Source organism: Phalacrocorax carbo, chromosome 8, assembly GCF_963921805.1.
Source record: "Phalacrocorax carbo chromosome 8, bPhaCar2.1, whole genome shotgun sequence".
NCBI lineage: Eukaryota > Metazoa > Chordata > Aves > Suliformes > Phalacrocoracidae > Phalacrocorax > Phalacrocorax carbo.
This window is the reverse complement of record NC_087520.1, coordinates 43933774-43952025: the sequence shown is the minus strand read 5'-3', so window position 1 is coordinate 43952025 and position 18252 is coordinate 43933774. Positions and strand designations below refer to the sequence as shown.

The 18252-nt window shown below is 39.3% G+C and overlaps 1 protein-coding gene across 2 annotated transcripts in view; it reads right to left on the bottom strand.

Annotated features, from left to right (window-relative positions):
- BANP (BTG3 associated nuclear protein) overlaps window positions 1-18252 on the bottom strand; it is a 153239-nt gene that overhangs the window by 132766 nt on the left and 2221 nt on the right. For both annotated transcript variants that reach the window (XM_064459735.1, XM_064459736.1), the window contains exons 2-4: window positions 5622-5766; window positions 4112-4206; window positions 2594-2793 (exon numbers count right to left, since the gene is read on the bottom strand). In XM_064459735.1, coding sequence (XP_064315805.1) covers window positions 2594-2793; window positions 4112-4206; window positions 5622-5691 — 365 coding nt within the window. In that variant the 5' untranslated portion in view covers window positions 5692-5766. The remainder of the gene's footprint in view (window positions 1-2593; window positions 2794-4111; window positions 4207-5621; window positions 5767-18252) is intronic.

Here is an 18252-nt window from a genome sequence, read left to right as displayed (position 1 = left end):
TGTGGTGGCAGGAGGAGGAGGTTGAAGAGTCTCGCGCAGATGCAGAATCTGAAAATCAGGATCGCAAATACTACCTCCTGTTGGCAGCTCCCCGCTTCCACCTGCAGTGCAAGGGGGAGAGGGAACAATACAGGGGAGCTGATAGAACAGTCCACACAGGCTTTAACTGGAAATAATCAACAAGCGATACATGTTTTTAAGAATGAGACTGGGGGGTTTCAGCGAAACATTTTATCGTTGTGAAACTGACGCGTTACTAATGCCAAATGAAACACATACACCCCTAACTATTTTCTTTTGAGTCATATAGGCCACAGACTGCTAAAAGAACAAAAAGCCCTCAGTGCTGTATTGGCAAGATGTATTCGATAATGTGCAACTTCATACCAACACTAACAAATATTTGGGGCGCAGTCTTCAAGACTTCTTTCTAAATTACGTTCAGACTGTCTGAGAAGCCGTCGTCATAAATTTGTACACCCAAAACATTAAACACCCAGCTCACCATTAACACGCAGGACAGATTTCTGATGGTTACAGAGATTAAAAAAAAAAAACAAACCACACCTCAGGTCTGACAAATGCCATCAGAAACTCAAAATAGTGCCATTCACAGAGGAAAGCATTCACTGGACACAAATTAATAAATTCCCAAGGGCACCACATATTTCTGAAAACGTTTCTGAAGTCTTTTATGCACAAACCGCAGTAAGTTCGGCTTACACACAAGAACTTGAAGATCTCCAATAGAATGACAAACAAAAATTAACAACAGATTTAAAGAAGGTTCCTTGAGAAATGATTATTGATAAAGAGTTTTTAGCAAGAACACTGGTGTAATTTCTGGTTACTTGCTCTATGATCCAAATAGTTACTCCATGTACTTTATTTCCTTTGAAATCGAACTTAGCCATAATTGACCTTTCCCATGTATGACTGGGAAGCCTTCAAAGCACAGCTGAATGAAGACACAGCACCTGTTTTAAAGAATAATTAAATGGAAAAGGGAAAAGGAGGATGTCCAATGGTCAGGGTGTTCGTCACCAGCACAGAACAAGGACCAATAAGGGAATCTTAAACTGGGGCCCAAACATTATATTTGGACACCTAAAAAGGAAAGTTGTTTTGGAAATGTTTGAGGACATCAGCTGTTCCTAACTAGACAGGTGACTGTTACAGCAGCAAATATACACTGAAAATAAAAAGGACATTTGAACTTTTAAAACAGAGATCAAGGGACACATTGGCCTCTGTATCATTTTAGATTTTTAAACACAAATAAGGTATGTTTTAAAAAGATTAGCCTACTTTCATCAGAAATAATCACACTCAGTGAATAACTGTGAGGCAACAGGCTGCTGTGTGAGCAGGGTGCATCCCTCTTACGTAAAAATCTCCAACTCAGAACCCTTACGGTAGCAAGGTTATACTCCAGCCTGTTTCATAAATGCATGAACTGAAAGAGCATAACAAAACACAATTATGACCTTTAGATAATTTTTTAACTTAATATCTATTACCAAAATAGCAATACTGGAGGTAAAAAAAAAAAATACAGCAGGGAGCAAGAAGCAGCCTAGTAGAAAACGGATAACGTTTGGGGGGTGGGGTGGTTCCTTACCTCACATGGACGAGTCCCACAGCATAAAAAGCAAGGAACTAATCTTCTATAGAGCTCTAGAGTAGCACCCCCAAAACACTGCACTGAGTATAACGTACCAAACATTCAAAATTGTTTTCAGATATTGAAAAAGTTCAGAGAGCGCGATGAAAAAGATCAGAAGATGGAAAAACAGACTGACAAAAGATGAACTGTTGGTGTATCTTGACTAGAACGGTATGACATGTGAAAGTTGCCTATACACCTTTGTAATGGAGAATAAAAAGTAATTATTTAGAGAAATATTAAGTTTTTTCTAGCTATAAAATATGAACGAGGGAAAAGTTGTTAGACAAAAGGATCTTTTGATAAGCATATTTCTCTGACTGGACTCATCTCCATGGTAAAGTGACAGGCACATCAAGATTTAGATATTTAAAACCATATTAGACAACTCATACGTAAAGGTACTGCAGGTCAAACCTGCTATTTCAAAGTGGATTAGATTATTTAATAGATTTTCCATCTCCAACTTCTAATGCCAAAATAAGCACAGATAGTATTCTAGCAAAAGTCTTTAGAAAGCAAGCACATAAAACAAATTCCATTGTGTTTCTGGTGAATAAAAGCAAAATGAGAAGCAATTAGGACAATGATGAACTCATTAACTCAAAACAGCCACATAAATAAAAGTAAAGCAAGTCTAAAAAACCTAAAATAGCTGATGAGTCTTTTCCAGAGGACAGATGAATCAGCCTGGTTTAAGTCAAAATGAAATGTGGAAATAGTTGCAAACTGTCCATGGACCACTGTCTCATTCGAAGTAACATCATGAAACTGGTACAAAAGTTACCTTCAAGATAAATTTATTCTACATTCATAAACAGCACACCAAGCTCGACAGCTATACATAAAGCTGCAGAGCTTGATGCCAAAGAAACGGATTTACATTATTTTAAAAAGCACGCTGATGAGTAATCTGTCTTCTCTTACCATCGCACTTTATTGCACGTCTGTGTAGCGCCAAGAGGAGAACCTGCCACCATGGGGACTTGGATGGGGCTATGCTGTTTGTTCATGACAAGATCCAACTTCTCTTCCAGTGATTTACAGGTAGCCTCTAGTGCCAGCAACTTTGCCTCAATGCTATCCAACCGCAGGCATATTGTCTGGTTAATGGAATACAGGAATGACTAGAAAGGGGAGAACGCAAAAGAAACTGATTTTAAAGACTTACGCATTTATCTTCAGCAACATACACATAAGGAAGCTCCAGATAAATGTGGCTGGAAAACAATTCTAAAGGAACTAGCAGTGCGCCTAGTGACAGAATTCAGCCACGTACAAAATTGATGACATCCAGGAGCATTTTAGCATTCTCAGATTCTTCCAGATCTTTATTGAGAAGCCAAAAGCACCCGAGCCAAACACATTTTCACCTAAGCACTTTGTTACTATGATTTCATACACCACAAAATCATTTAAATGACATGCCAAAGCCTTTCGTTCCATACATGTAAAAACAAAAGCATTATAAATCTATGAACGCATCCTCCTGGATACAGTTAAATAAGATTTTTTCCTGCCCAAACAGATAAATTCAGATGATTACAGTGGAAATTATATCAACACAAATAACCTCAGAGACAATTAATGTCACTCACTTAAGTTTTCTCTTGAACAGCAAATCAAGAAAAGCAAATAAATAAAAATCTGTTTTCCTACACAATTTTACTCAAAAGAAAGCATATTCTGCTGGGTTTCTCTTGGGAAAAACAGGCCATTAAAGGATAACGTTACACACATTCTCCTTTGCACACAGCAACTATGCCATCTTGTGGCCCTCCGCTACAATTTACACGCCTAATCAAGCTGGTTTACAGCGCGGCTCCCCCAGTGCTCTTTCAATACAGAGCTTCAGTTTCTTTGAGCATTTCAAAATACAGAATTACATATTATTTAACCTGTGTGGCAGTAAAATACTACTCATATACTTACGCTCCAAGACGAAAAAAAAACCCAAACCCTAAAGCACACTAGTGAGAACAGCAGGGGAAGTTCTGCAAGTACAGAAAAGCCTGAGCTACTGAGCCTGAAGCAAATATGGCTTAACTACCAGGAGAACGCTGTTAGCTTAAAGTAATAATTTAAAACAGGCTGAAAGTATCTACAAATTGTAATACAAATACATGCTCAAGTTTATCTTTTAGGACAACTTTCTTCACTTTTATCAAAAAGTGTTCCAACAGTGATGTCTGAGTCACTGGATGAATCCTGACGACGTTTTATACCACATATTAAATTCTTGCTCCTGATTTTACACTGGAAAATTAGCCAAATACCCAGATTTTTTAGTTTATGCACAGAAATGAACAAACATTTACAGGAAGGCTATGAATAATTCCAGTATTATGTATAAACAGTTTATTTTACATTCTTTTAATATATTTCCCCAAGAAAGCTAACTTAATTGCTATTACAAATAAAAACAGTAAAAGGCATTATCATAACCTTAATGGAGGGATCCTGGCAGTTAATTTCTATACGCTGACGTTTCAGAGCGGGCTCTACATCATCATCTGTCACTTCATGATTCTCCAACACAACTGTGAAGAAAAATAAGCATTATAGTTTATAATACAAGAGGACAAGGCTCAAATCAAAAAGACATTAAATGGATAAAACAAAAAAAAATATAAGGCATTTTATTAACATATTGTACATATTCTTTTACACTTACTCAGGTTTTCTCTTAAATATATGACAATTATTTATTGCTTTTCAAAAAAGCATTCATCCAAATCTAAGACTTTGTTTCAAATGCATTGAGGATGTAACGCTCGAGCATTACCTTGGATTCTTTTATTAGGGACTTACCACGAGGCAGCCGTTGCCACATTAGCTGTTCTGCTCTGACAGATTCTACAGGCTTCTGAACCCTCGCGTTTATACAAAGCCATAAAAAGTACTAATGGAGTTCCGTACGACAAGAGGATAACACCCACTGCTCAGCGTAGTAGCGGGTTATTTTTCCCCAGTATAGACAAAAACTCCTGCAAGCTTTCCACAATAAATCCCTACATATGCAGACCTATAGGTCCTAATAGCCTTTCATCTAAAGGGAAACACTGAAAAAAACAATCACAAAAAATGACTGAATTTAGAACTGGAAGGCCTGGGTGGTAAAATCAAGAGGTAGAGCCCCAAACAGCCTCGCGGTCAGAGCATCACCTGAGATCGGACCAGGTACAAGTTCCTTCACCAAAGTGAGCAAAGGAAGACCTGTTAAGGTTGACCACACCACAGGCGATAATCCTGAACAGCGACCTACCAGCTGGGCTAGACAGGCAGGTCCCAGCTTCTCCTCCAACTCTTTGGGAACATTTCTGAATTAACTTTTGCTTTCTGCATGGAAAAAAATGGGTTTTGATACGTGATTCTGTTTTCTGGACCTGCAGTTTCTGTTGTTTCAGTCACTTACTCACACGTAATGGCAGCATAGGATCAATGTCTGTCATTGATCTCAACACATTTTTGCTTAGTAGGTCAAGTTCTAAGCAAGGGATATCACAGTATCTGCTTCCAGAAGCATTTACTGTCATTTTGTTGTACATACAAAGAATTTTAATAATGTACAAGAGAAACTATTTTACAAGTAAAACAACAACTCGTAACAGATGGGTCACAGTTCTCATTTGAGGGAAAGCCTAAAACATGTATTTGGTCTGGATGAAACCAAAATATTGCCGGAGGCCATATTTCATTCAAGGTTTTCGGCATTAGTCTATCTCTGCACAAAAAAAAAAAAAAAGCCCCAGGCAATAAAGCCTTTAAAGGAAACATAAAATGAAAAAATAACCTGATCTAAAGTTAAGCTATTGCAAACTTGGTGTGCAGCCTTAACAAGTGCCTCTCAGAAAAAAAATCTGCCGCACCGCTTCATATTTTTAAGAAAAGCTCAACAGTGACTTCCACTTTGTTAATGATCTTTCTCATGCCATCACCACCATCTCTACTGTACCTGGGTTATCTGGAGTCAAGTCTTCAACAGCAATCTGAACAACATCTGCCAAATCCTGTTCTGACATCATTCAGAACCAGGCAGCGATATCCAGTCAAACACCACTGCAGGCCCCCAAGTAAGTAATTGTACAAGTCATGCAATCCTGAAAAACAGCAGCAAGAAGAGCATTAACACATACATGCTTGATCAGTACAGCATTTATTTTCTCATTCTTCCTCTATAAAAGGAGACAACGTTCCTTACAGAAGTGACCACCCTACAAAGTGATCATCCAGCGGTATCAGCTGCTGCTTTATTTGGTAGCCTTGTCAAAGAGCCAGGAACTGAACTACCTGCATCGCCTGTGAGAATAATCTTCCTATACTAGCACTGAGACAAGAGCTCACACTTCCTTTGCTGATCCACCTTTCTGCATTTTCCCAAAGGATAAAGAGAAGATTTAGCTTCACAGATTTGACAGCTCATCAGTATAAAATACAAAATAAAATGTTTTAAACTGATCTCTTGCTTTAGAAGTTTTAAGAGCGTACAAGACCAATCCTAAATTGCAGGGGTTTAACTTAGGAATTATTACTTAGGTCTTGGAAGTGATCAGACTTTAGTATTTAGTCTTGACATCGCAAAAGCCACGCTACATTTGCAATTACTGCATTCTGTGAAGATGTATATGCACACAAGATCCTTACATATATGAATTTTAACAGGCTTCTAAAATCTTCATACACATTCAGCAGGAACAGGGAGCTGCCCTGCAGCTAACTACAACTAGACTTGAAGCAAAACTTGACTTTTTCTTTTCTTGGCTACTGAACTTGCCTCGTTTTTCTACGGCTCAATTCTGATGAAACTAGTTTCAGAATATGGTCCTAATTTTAGAGCCAAAATATTTCTCAGCCTTGCTCCCTTGGAATTCTCTGTCAAGGTTATTTATTAGTGTTTTAAGAGAAACCTTCAGCCTGTAAAATTGAGTTAAAATCACTGGAATCGTTCATACCTGTGCTTTCCCACAGTTTACAAAAAGATGGACAACGAATACCAAGAGATCAGCAGGTTTTTTTTCCTTTTTAACCTGAAGCAAAAAAAACACTGGAGAGACAATCTGAGCTTCACCAATGGAAATGGTAATCCATCCCTTAACTCTGACACTGAATCAAATCCAACTACGCATAAAGATTTTCCTCTTTCCCTCTTCCACTTGAGCACAAGAAAGCCATTAAGCCAGACAGGTGGAGGAACAAATTTTTGAAGAGAGCAGCACAACCTACAGATGAATTTTGAGGCTGGCCTGAGCAACCGCTGCGCGCTGTGAAAGCCCATCTCAGAAGGAGGACTCCCCACGCATCAGAATTGTTTACTCAAAATACCAGCACTGCCAATACTGAGTCATTTGAAATTCTGATCACGGTGAAAAACTGTTGGGACAGCACAGACTGCGGCAGCACGCCCAAAAAAAACTGGCAATACATTAGTGCATATGGATGCCATTTTGGCAAATTTTATTTGCCATTTCTGAGAAATCCTGGTAACCAGCCAGGCTTAACATAATAAAACAGCTGTGCTACAGTTACTGTTTCATAATGTTACATACTGCTAGTAATATTAAGAACCCTGCCCTCAACTTGAAGGAAGACATCCGCCACTCTGAACACTAAAAAAGGACAAACTAGAACAAAATTCAGCTTTTAAAGCTTTGTCTATTTACACGAGTCAAGATTTCACCGATACTTGACGTGTTGCATTTAAAGCAGTTACAGCCACAAATCCAATGTGTTTTGTAAAACGTTCCAAAGGATTCGCAATGGTTTTGTTTAAATCCACTTCAACACTTCATGCGATGCACGTATTTGGCCTTCCAAAATCCATAGGAAAAAAAAATCACTGAAATTAATTAAACCTTTCTTCAGCACAAACAAATAATTTCACACTTCTGACATCTGTTCTCCACTTCTCATGGGTCATAGTCTGAAAGCAGTCCACTTCGCATCGGAAAAGTACCACCAAAATATTCTGTCACAGAGCCCTGAAACAAGGGCATGACAACCCAACTATGATTGGCAGAACAGCCACTACACACACAGAGCAATGTGTCTTCATAACATTAGTGTTTATTTCCATTTAAACAAATTTTATTACAATTTCAGTAAGTCAGACACAGCTCACGGGCGATCAGCCAACACCCTGACAGAACACATTTCTGCCTTCTCAACAGGCAGAACAAAATATACTTCTGCTGTCACCAGCCACGGTGAGCTCCTGCACCAAAACCCGAAAGGGGAAAAGAAATAAATTCGGTTTAAACGCTAAATGCGTGGACTAGGAAAGCAACGCCCAAGTAAGCTACACTGGGTACTGCAACCACAGCAGCTACGACCACAACTTGAATTAAAATGCCCTTCTTCCAAATTCAGAATTTCAATTTAGAATAGAAAATTTTAGCAGTGGTGTAACCTTGCTTTCAGAACCAAGGGTAAAACCCCAATAAAATTTAAACTTATCTAACTGTAATCCTGTTATCAGCTTTAGAAAGCCTCAGTCAACAAATTCAGAATAACTTTGCCAATATAGTTTCCACATAGTTTACTCAGTGAAGTATTTACCAGCATTTCCTCATGTAAAACACTGCTTTTCTTGAAATTTGCTGTATGTTCCCAGCATATTTTTTTTTTCTCCTTTCTTTCTCCTGGCTGAAACCCTGGCTCCCATTAATTCTAAATTAAGTATATGTACATTGGCATTAAGAAGCCAATGCTGAAACATTACCTGGAACAATATTAAGCTAGAAGAAAAATATTAACTGAAAGCCAGGAAGCCAAGGATAAACTACAAGAGGGACATGAAACATTCCCACTTTTTCTCCCCCGACCAGCATGTGGAAGTTGGATCAACAGAGCAATATTTTATAGTCAATTTGCCATTATCTGGGGGAGCGATATGGGATGACAGCTCATACCAGACAATGGAAAATATCTCATTAACACATACACAACAGGAGGCCTTGGCCAGCCAAACTCAAACCGACTCCAGCTGAGCTCCTTAGGTGGATCTACGCTGCACTCATCACTCCTCCCAAAGGGCTTTTTTCAGGGTTGGAGGAGGCTGCTCCAACTCTTACCCAATGCGAAAAATGAGAACCGGGTTACGGTGTGTACCAGAGGCATTTCCTCCCACCTCCATTCCCACTTCAGCCCTGGATGCCTTCAAATCGCAGCTACCACAAACGTTCCTAACCCTTCCGATCTCTTGCATCATGTAGCCAGTTCCCAGATCAGCTCTTTTACTGTCCACCCTTTCCCGACCCCAGGCCAGACACTGCTTTGCTAATCCTTGCCTAACAAACCCACCAGAAATACCATTCCTGTTGTATAAAGCAGCACAAATGAAAAATTGTCTCACATTTTAATCACCACATTAACAGAGATAATCGCACACGGCAAACATACTGCATTACTTCCTTCTTACCTCCCCAAACGAAAAATATTTTTTCAAACTCTGAGAAAACAGTCCTAAGATCCCAAGACAGAGCAAGCATCAGTACAGAGTAACAGAAATCCATCTTCCAATAATACAGTTTCTTTCATCACCCATCAAAATTTAAAATTATTAACTGCCTTATTCCCGTATTATGAGTTGAAAGTAAAGACAAACACTCCTCCCTGTTCTTGGCTTTTCATATTCAGAAATAAAGGCAAAAAGGGGAGCAAAAAGCCTAGAGCAGTCCCACAACCACTTGCTAGGAGGGGGCCCTCGTCCTGGGACCCTCAGAAAGACTGATCAGAGACAATTAAAGGTATAAATGTAAAGCAGATTTGATAAAATGCCCTAAATATCTCTGCCAATACTCTTACTCAGAATTGATACACTTAACACGGAATTAAAGTCACCTTTGTTTAATTAAGTAAATTAATATTTGTAAGCAACTAAATTAAATTCACCTGACTTCCAGATTAGTTCTTCCTCACACAAGTTTAATGCAATTTAATCTATTTTAAAACACGCATTCAGAATAATTCTTCTGAGCAGTCCCTTGTAAACAAACCTATTTACTGAAATATCTGATGGCTTTACGAAGTCACAGGGCATCCCTCCAAAGTGTAAAATCAAAAATATCCAATGCCTTGTTAACATATAAAAATATGCACAGAACACAAATCTCCTCTCTCATACTAATTAGTGAGGGTAAACACTGTACTTAAAAAAAACCCACAATTTCCAAAGCTCTAGTCTCTTGGAGTGTTTAATTGAGCTTCTCTTATTTGAGCAGCTAATCACTCCCCTGGCTAATATTCCTCGGTGCTACTGACAAATGAAAAAACTTCTCCCATGTTTCACTTTGCACTATGACAAAAATTTACTTCTGATGGTGTGACAAAAGCTGAAGGATACCATTTACCCAAAAGCCCCAAACGTTTTTCCTCTTCTCCATTTCACTTTTCTTTTAAATCAATTTGGGCAAATTTTCAAATACATGATTTCTGTTACAAATATATTTTTCTTTATACAGCCACTATTAGCCAATCGGCCCATTTTTCTGAGCCTAATATCTACCACAAATGGGACAAACAAAGGTCCTTATCTTGCAAAGAGCTATGATTTGCTGACACTTACAGAAGTTTTCCAACACAGCAAACCAGCTCGACTACAAAGGCTAACCTAACGATAAGAATGTATTTTGTACATGCATGCAAGTGTATTAATCCTGTGAGGACAATGGTGTGCAGAAGTAAAATGGCCTTATGCTGTAAGGGGATTAGAGTATAAAGATCATCTTCCCTCTGAAAGTGAAGAGCCATAGGAGACGTAATACTCATTAACGCTGCTGCTTTAGTTAAGTCAGTTCAACTTCCCCGAGAGCGTGTCCCTTCAGGGAAACAGCCCAGAAGGACCACCGAGCTTTAAGTCTCTGTGCAAAGGATAATCCGCACCGAGAATGCCTTTGTGCAGTTCAGTTTAATCCACTCTGGAAGCAAATTATGCAAAAACAGCAAAAAGGCACTCCACGTACAAAACAAAATGTTTCACATGGTAGTTTTAATGAAGAACAACCAGCGTGCTCGGGTTATAACCCTGGCTAACCTGGCAACAGATCTCCTGCACTGACAAGTCTGTCGTGTCTTCACAGGGACAAGCCCCGTGAGCAGTCCCACGGAAAGAACTGGGAAATGCTCTTATAACTCAACACGTGAAGTTACTCAGGGGTATTGCAAGGTTCAGAACCCGACAACGCTCTTGTAGGCTTGCTCTGTGACTTGCAACATTTTCATAATCCCAAAGTCTGGCTTCTCCAAGATAAAAATCGCTTTAGTTGGCAGCAGGAACAGAGCCTTCCTACACTAATTCATAATTCCCCAACAAGCCACATAAGTGAAAATGTTAATGCACTGTAACAGATGAGGAATAACATAATAAAAAGCGACAACTGAATAGCATGCAGGGTTAAATGCACTGTAAATGCAAGAGCTACCAGCCTCCCTGACTTTCCAATTCTCTGAAGCTGCAGCCTGTCAGAACGTGAAGGTGAGAGTTATTTTCAGGGGAGGATGGGAAAAAAAAAAATAATCAGAATTTACACTTCTTTATTACTACTAAAAACTAAAAAACTAGTAGGATTCTCATCTTTCTTAGCATCTGTTTGGCTTTCATCCTTATTCGCAATCTACCTTAAAAGGCAAGCAAAACCACTGTGTTTTAAGTAAATTTCATAGTAAAACTACACAAGCATTTCAGTTTAACAATTTAAAAAAATGAGTGTAATGATACACAAGCGACTTTCGTTCAGCCAAAGATCAGGAAAAACAAGTCTATCCTCCCAAAACAGGATAGAAACATTCCTTATCTGTGAAAGCACGGATACGAGCCATAACATTCTGGAGATAGATATATAAACTAAGTATCACTCACAGAGATGCTATGCTGCTGGACTCCAGCAAAAGTTGTTAAAATACAGATAGCAGCAGAAAAAAGGAAACAGCTGCTCCAAGAATAAAGGATCTTGGAGTACAAAATCTTGCAGGGAGGCAGAAATCCTGAAATATCGCAACAAAAGCTCACATTATTATTACTATTTTATTGTTTTGCTTCTAGAAGTATTCCCCTTTTCTTTTTCTCCGTTCCACCTGGTACAAGCCACCATTTTGCTTGGATGCCTTTTTCTAACCCTTCTAATACGCTGCTGTTGGCCACAGTCCTAACACAACGTACAATGAACTAAAACAGAAATGCCACCGTCCTGCTTTCCAGCCTACTCAACCCAGCATAACACCTTCTGGCACGAGGAACCACAGCGCTAAGCGTGTGGCCACATCCACCAGCAACTCCAGCACAAACTCTCTGGGGACCCTGTACAAACACTCTTGCTGCTGGCAGGTGCCAACACCCGCCTGCCACATCTTTCATGTCCTTATTCCCAAGTGAGCTAGGAAGGATGTGTTAACACCTATTACAACTACACTTTCAGGTGCTTAGACAGGCAAAAAAGCCTGAATTTAACTTTACAGACACATAAACCCATTGAACTTCACAAGACTACACATATGGACTGGATATACATAAGTGTTTGCAGATTCCGGGCCTTAAGGCAGAGGTCAGCTTTCTGCATCATGGTATAATTATTCAGGACACAGGTCATTAATGCCAGGCACGATTTGTACGTATAGCTGAAAAACAGCAAATACGAAACAAGAACTGCCCACAGAGCAAATGCACTCTGCAGAACCAGATGCAGCCACATTGTTCTATTGTTTTCATCCACTAGATGGAGAATCTTTACTGATAACAGCTCCAAAAAAACCCTGCAAGTACTTAAATTCAGAGAACAAACTTCCAGAACTAGTTTCATAGTATTTTATAAAAAAGGGTCTCCCAGCCTCAAAGAATTTCTACCCTTGATTAGAATTGAGATAGGTAGTGCAGATGTCCTTTGAACTTTGGGAAACCATACCTTCATTTGAAATCAGAAGTTACTATATGGGTTTTTTTATAACCTCAATCTATTTTTCTCTGATACTTCACATCAACATTAGGAATTTCAAACTACTGCCTAACACAACCAGAATTATTTGGGGCAGATGTTAGATCTTTACAAAAAACTATAACAATTATTAAAAGTAATTTTTGGTGCCTCGATAACCTCCAAAGCATGCTGAAGATGTTGGGAATGGACATATTTTAGGTGAGATTATCAGCAGGACTTGAATGCTTGCAGAGTGCACTCCAATTAACGAAGGCAGCTCCACAACATCGGATTCAAAGCACACCTTAAAACATCCCACCTAACTCACTGCGCCCGGTTGTACCTTGGGGCCTTTCTACGCCAGAAACTATCCCCAGAAGGAGGGAGTAGGTTTGGGCCTGTGTATTTCCTATTCAGGAGGACTTTCGTATGTCCCTAGCAAAATTATATTCCTGCTAAACAGGTAAAATCAAAACCAAAAACTCTGCTAACGCTATTTCTAGTTGGAACATGGACAAACAATAAAAATGGATGGAACAAAAATACACCTGCACCCCAATTCATTGCCATGTTGTCCACAAGCACAAAGCTCTTACCAGAGCATTACACATATGAGAAAGAGCAAAACTTTGCTTGAAGTTTACTACTGCAATGTAAGTGGCTTAAAGAGCAGTCAAGGCATTGTACTTAAATATTTGAATTATGCATGCTTTGTTTCCTATTTTCCATCACAAATCTCAGAGGACATTAAAATGTTATGCTTCATCTAAGGTGAAAGAAACCACAGTAGGCTACATCCTTCAGCAACAGCAGGTCTAGAATGATGTGTGCTACCAATCCACCAACGGATCACCTTACGCACTATCCAGGATTCAATTTCCCATCTGGGAAAGAAAAAAACAACCTTCCACCCAAAAAAAACAAGGTATAGCAGTATCTGCCTGATCTCTGAATAAAAGGTGTTATTTTAAATGAGTTGGTATTATTCCTCCTAAGGAGGAAAGAGAGAGGAAACAGTGTTCTTTAAACATCTCATGGGGCCTTCACTGAGAAGTGATCAAGAGCTGAAGTGGGGGAGGAAGAGGGGAACTTTCTTTGGGAAGTCAATATTCCAAAACACTGGTAGCTGAAGGGCCACCAGCTGTGAAATCCACCTGGTACTGACTCAGTGCAGGCATCAGCCGAAGTTCTCGCACCACACTGGAACTTCCACAAGCAGCAGGACAAAGTAACACGGCAAGTGAGCTCCACCACTGCTGTTCAGCAGGTCTGCAGGGGCAGCGGAGAGGCTGACTGAGAAAAGCTGTGAAGGCATCTTCCAGTCCAGGAACCAAACGCTTGGAGGATGGGTCCAAGGAGCACAAACGCCTTTTACAGACATCGGAACGTCACCTTTTTCAGATGAGCCTCCTTTGCAGCAGAGGGATCTGCATTACGCTCATGAAACATAAGTTACTTCATGAAGGATCAAGGGAGCACATTTTCCCCAACAAGGATGTGTGAACTGGAAGGTTTATCACCAGATCTTTGACCCGAAACTTGCGCATGAGAGAAGACTTTGGAGAATAAAATTTCTATCACATTTGAGTTTCACGACTTAAGGCGGAGGGGGAAGTGTGCTGATATTAAAACATTTTGAAATCTTGATGGCATAGACTGAAATAATTAAGAAATTTTAATTCTAATTTCCCATATGAAGTGGACACCAAAAACCGGAAAAGTTCTTTAAGACTATACACGATACATTTGCAGCTGCTTGCTAGCTAACAGTACTGTGCGCTGGGCAGAAGGTCTTTGAGATACTTTCTGTACAACTACTGGTTTGACTCAAAAGGATTTTTTAAAGGAATATATGTCTGAGAAGAACAACAGATCTAAATACCAGCTATTTATTCGATATTTAAATCTCCTTTGGAAAGTGGGAAATAAATAGCATTACAAAAGGGTTGCAACTAAAAATAACAGTTCTAAAAAACTGTCAGATGCTACCAGGAGACAGAAGGAGGTGAAAACATTTTTTAATACTAAAACACTTGCTAAAACTTGCTGAATAAGTGTCAGCTTCTGAATATTGACCTCCTACAGCATTTGCACGCATCCCTAACATAGCTTAACTATTTCAAGTAGTTATCCCCTCAGTTTCCTTCCTGCTTAATACTGTAATTCTCCCTATTTTCCTGTGCAAGTGTTTGATATTTGTGAAAATCTGTCCAATCTACATTATTTTGGTTTCCCTTTTGCCAGACCAAAAGTATACAGTCAAGATCAAAAGATGGGAAATAAAGAGATTTTAAGGAAATTAACATGGTTTTCAACTTATACCTCTGAATGCTGAGTTTTTCATTATGCTGTCCAGTCTTTTCTGTATCACAAAGTAATTTTTTCCCTCTCATAAAAAAATTCTGTTTTCAAGAAAACAGCTTAATGAATAATATCACATGTGGTACTTTAAAAGACCACTGAAACGGCAAGGCCATGAATAACTCAATGCAATTATTTAATAAGAAACATTTACCAAAGAACTCATTTTAGAGTAGATTAAGTTTTCCAGGAGGATTACTTCTTTCAGAAGCCCTCACAACCACAAAGCTTCGGTGGGGTTGGGCTCTGCCGCAGTGGGAAAAGGCACACCAACATGCCTTGCGATTCCCTGCCTCCGCAGGAAGGCTTGTCACCGCTTTTGGCACCAATAACCAGGTGCTAACAGTCATATTACCAGACGAGCCTGGGATTCATTAAACCTTCCAGCAACATCTATTCCAGGTTATAAAGAGACCTAGAAGAAAGACTGAGTGAAGAATAAGCTAGCACCCATACTATAGAGGAAAAAACCCAACCTGGATAAAACTTCTGTTCAAAGGACCAAACTACCAAATTCCTAAAAGGCACCTTGTATTACTAACCCCGCCAAAGCAGATGTTACTTCACTTTCACAGCCTAAAGGCTGAAATTTAGTGTAAACAGAAAATTATTACTTTTAGATATGTTGCTAAAAAGTGTATGATAACTGGGGGAGGGGTGTTAAATACGTGTTAAATAAATTTCTTCTTTGTTTTACTAGAAATTATCCAAAATGTGGAAAAAAACGTACAATACAATCTTATGCTTTCTGAAGAAAAAGCATTAAAAGTGAAAAAAAAAAAATTTTAAGTTATGGTAGATAGAACTGGATATTTTAATTAATAAAAAATATCCAATTATTCAGTCATAAACATCAGATTTAGGTTGGAGACTACTATTTGCCGTAAAGAGTTACAGATATCCCTAAATTCAGAGTACGTTTCAAACTGAAATCACAGCAGTAGGCAGACATAAGTATGCACATCTTTGAACAAACTAAAAACTGGCTCTAACACAGATCTCTCCAAGTTTAACAACATCCATATTTCTCAATCATAGAGAATCAGAAAGTTCTCCACTTAAATTCAAGTAAAAGATCATTTAGAAACTTTAGTTAGTGCAGAAAGCGGCTTGTGTGTGTTTCTGGAAGCTGGCACCCTGCAGGAATGCCCTGCCACTCTCTAGCTAACGAGGAAAGCAGCAGTAACTAAGCCCTGCACCTCGGAGCTGTACCCTTGAGCCACGCACCCCGAGAGATACAAGCGCAGCTCCGGCACCTCGACTACATCGCGATACCAACAATATGCCACGCTAGGACTAGAACAGCATAATTAAAGTCCCCATCAGTGAAATCCCAACCAGAAGAGACTGCCGAGGAAAACATTTTGCCCCGTGCTGGTTTGCAACGAAACAGCACCGCTGAGAAGCCACTTCCACCCGGCTCAACCATTCTACGTCCAAAGCCGCCATGCTCCTCAGCTCCAAGACACCACGTGCGTGTCGTGGGCGCTCTCCCACAACACATCATTTGCCAGGTCTGCGTAGTGGAGGACAGACCCTGTTCCAGAACCTGGCTTCCTCTGCACCATGTTAAAACTAGCTCTTCTACAGAGGCTGAAAATAAATGCGGAGGCAGGGCGTGGGAATAAGGCTGCACCTGAACCTGACCTCCTTCGGCGCACTCTGCGAGACACCATTCCTCAGTGCATGCTTCTCACTGACAGAAGGAATTAAACTGGAAGGTTACAGTAATAGAGTCTTAAATTCCTCTCTGCAGGAAAGAGGCTTTGCTCTTATCACTTAGAGGCTTCACCTCGGGAAGTTGTTCAGCCTAAACACAGCAGACACGCCAGGACCTGTACGTGTTATGACAAGCGGCTGGCTCCAGTTCAAGGGAAATTTGGGCAGAATGCTTTCTCTTACACGTTTGGCTTACCTAAACAGAAAAGGAAGTAATATAATTCACATTATATCATCTTTTATTTTTCCTAGTATGTACACTGCTACTTTTCTATACACTGGAAAAATGTTCTGATTGAGCAATTCCAGGGGGCACAAGGGCAGACCCCAACGTTGGCACAGGCTTCTACCATCAAAAAGCAAGACGGCCAACATAAAATATACAAGTAATCTGCTTACTCAAAAGTCTTCTAACAGATTTACGTCCTGTAGCTATCTAGAAAAAGGAAACATTCAAGCTGCTAAAACAGACCTTAGCATCGTTTTAAAATGCAGGGCTAACACTAGGATTTTTAAATCCTTACCAAAAATACTTATGAAAATAAACTGAGGAGCCTCATTTCAGTAGAAAAACATAGAGCAAGTAGTTCTTCACATTCTGAAATACTTTCATTAGGACAGTCTGATCCTGTTTTGCCATTCCCCTGCCCTCCTCTAGACAAAAAAAATAAGTAACTCCAGCTTTCAACTTGCAATTCTGTATATTTGCAGGACCTTAGAGAGCACCAGGCCGGTACATATAACAGACACACTTGTGCCTAAGGAGCAGGGAAGGAAGGGGTGTTTAACTTCACAGTTGCTACGAATTCACTCCATGGCTAGGAGGCACACATTCTTTTTTTCATCATAAAATACAGGTGCTCCAATTTTCAAGCAGTATAAGTCAGGGGTTTACAAACAGGAAGCAAGATAAAATAATTTTGTTCAACAGACAACATTACAAATTATTTTATTTAAAGTCCCAAACGCAAAGGATTTTATAAAGCTAATCCTTTCGTGCGCTTTTCCTTAACAGCTTAACATGCAGTCTAATAAGCGGTAGGCAAAACTAAGCGCTTCACAGCAGCTTTAAAAACCTAAAACTGCAAGGAAACAAGTGTTTGACATGACTTTAAAGACATTTTATTCTTTTTATTTTTACTTGAAAAAATAAGATTATGATTTAGCCTTTTAATGAATATGTAATAAACAAAACAGATAAAATTATTTTAGTAGTTAACAACTAAATACCAAGTTTCAAACTAAAGGAAATCAAATCTGTGAAAAAAAATTTTATTGGCAAAGTTTAGTATACATAGACATTTTGTTGTTCTAATTCTAATCATTAGCTTTGCATTGTCTCCTGCTACAAGCAGCTCTCGCTGTTCTGCTCAATTCACATAAGCAGTTTCTGTAGATCTCTGGGACAAGAGCTTCTGTGCACAGAGAGAAACACCCATCTCTTCCTTTCAAACCGAACGTACTGGGAGAGTCTTTACTTTCTAAGGAGCATCACAGCAATTTCAAGGCATCCTTCAATGAAAGATATGAAGACATCTGAGTTCTGACAACACAAAGGCATGTATTCTTCCTGCACAAACGATGCTTTACAAGTTTAGG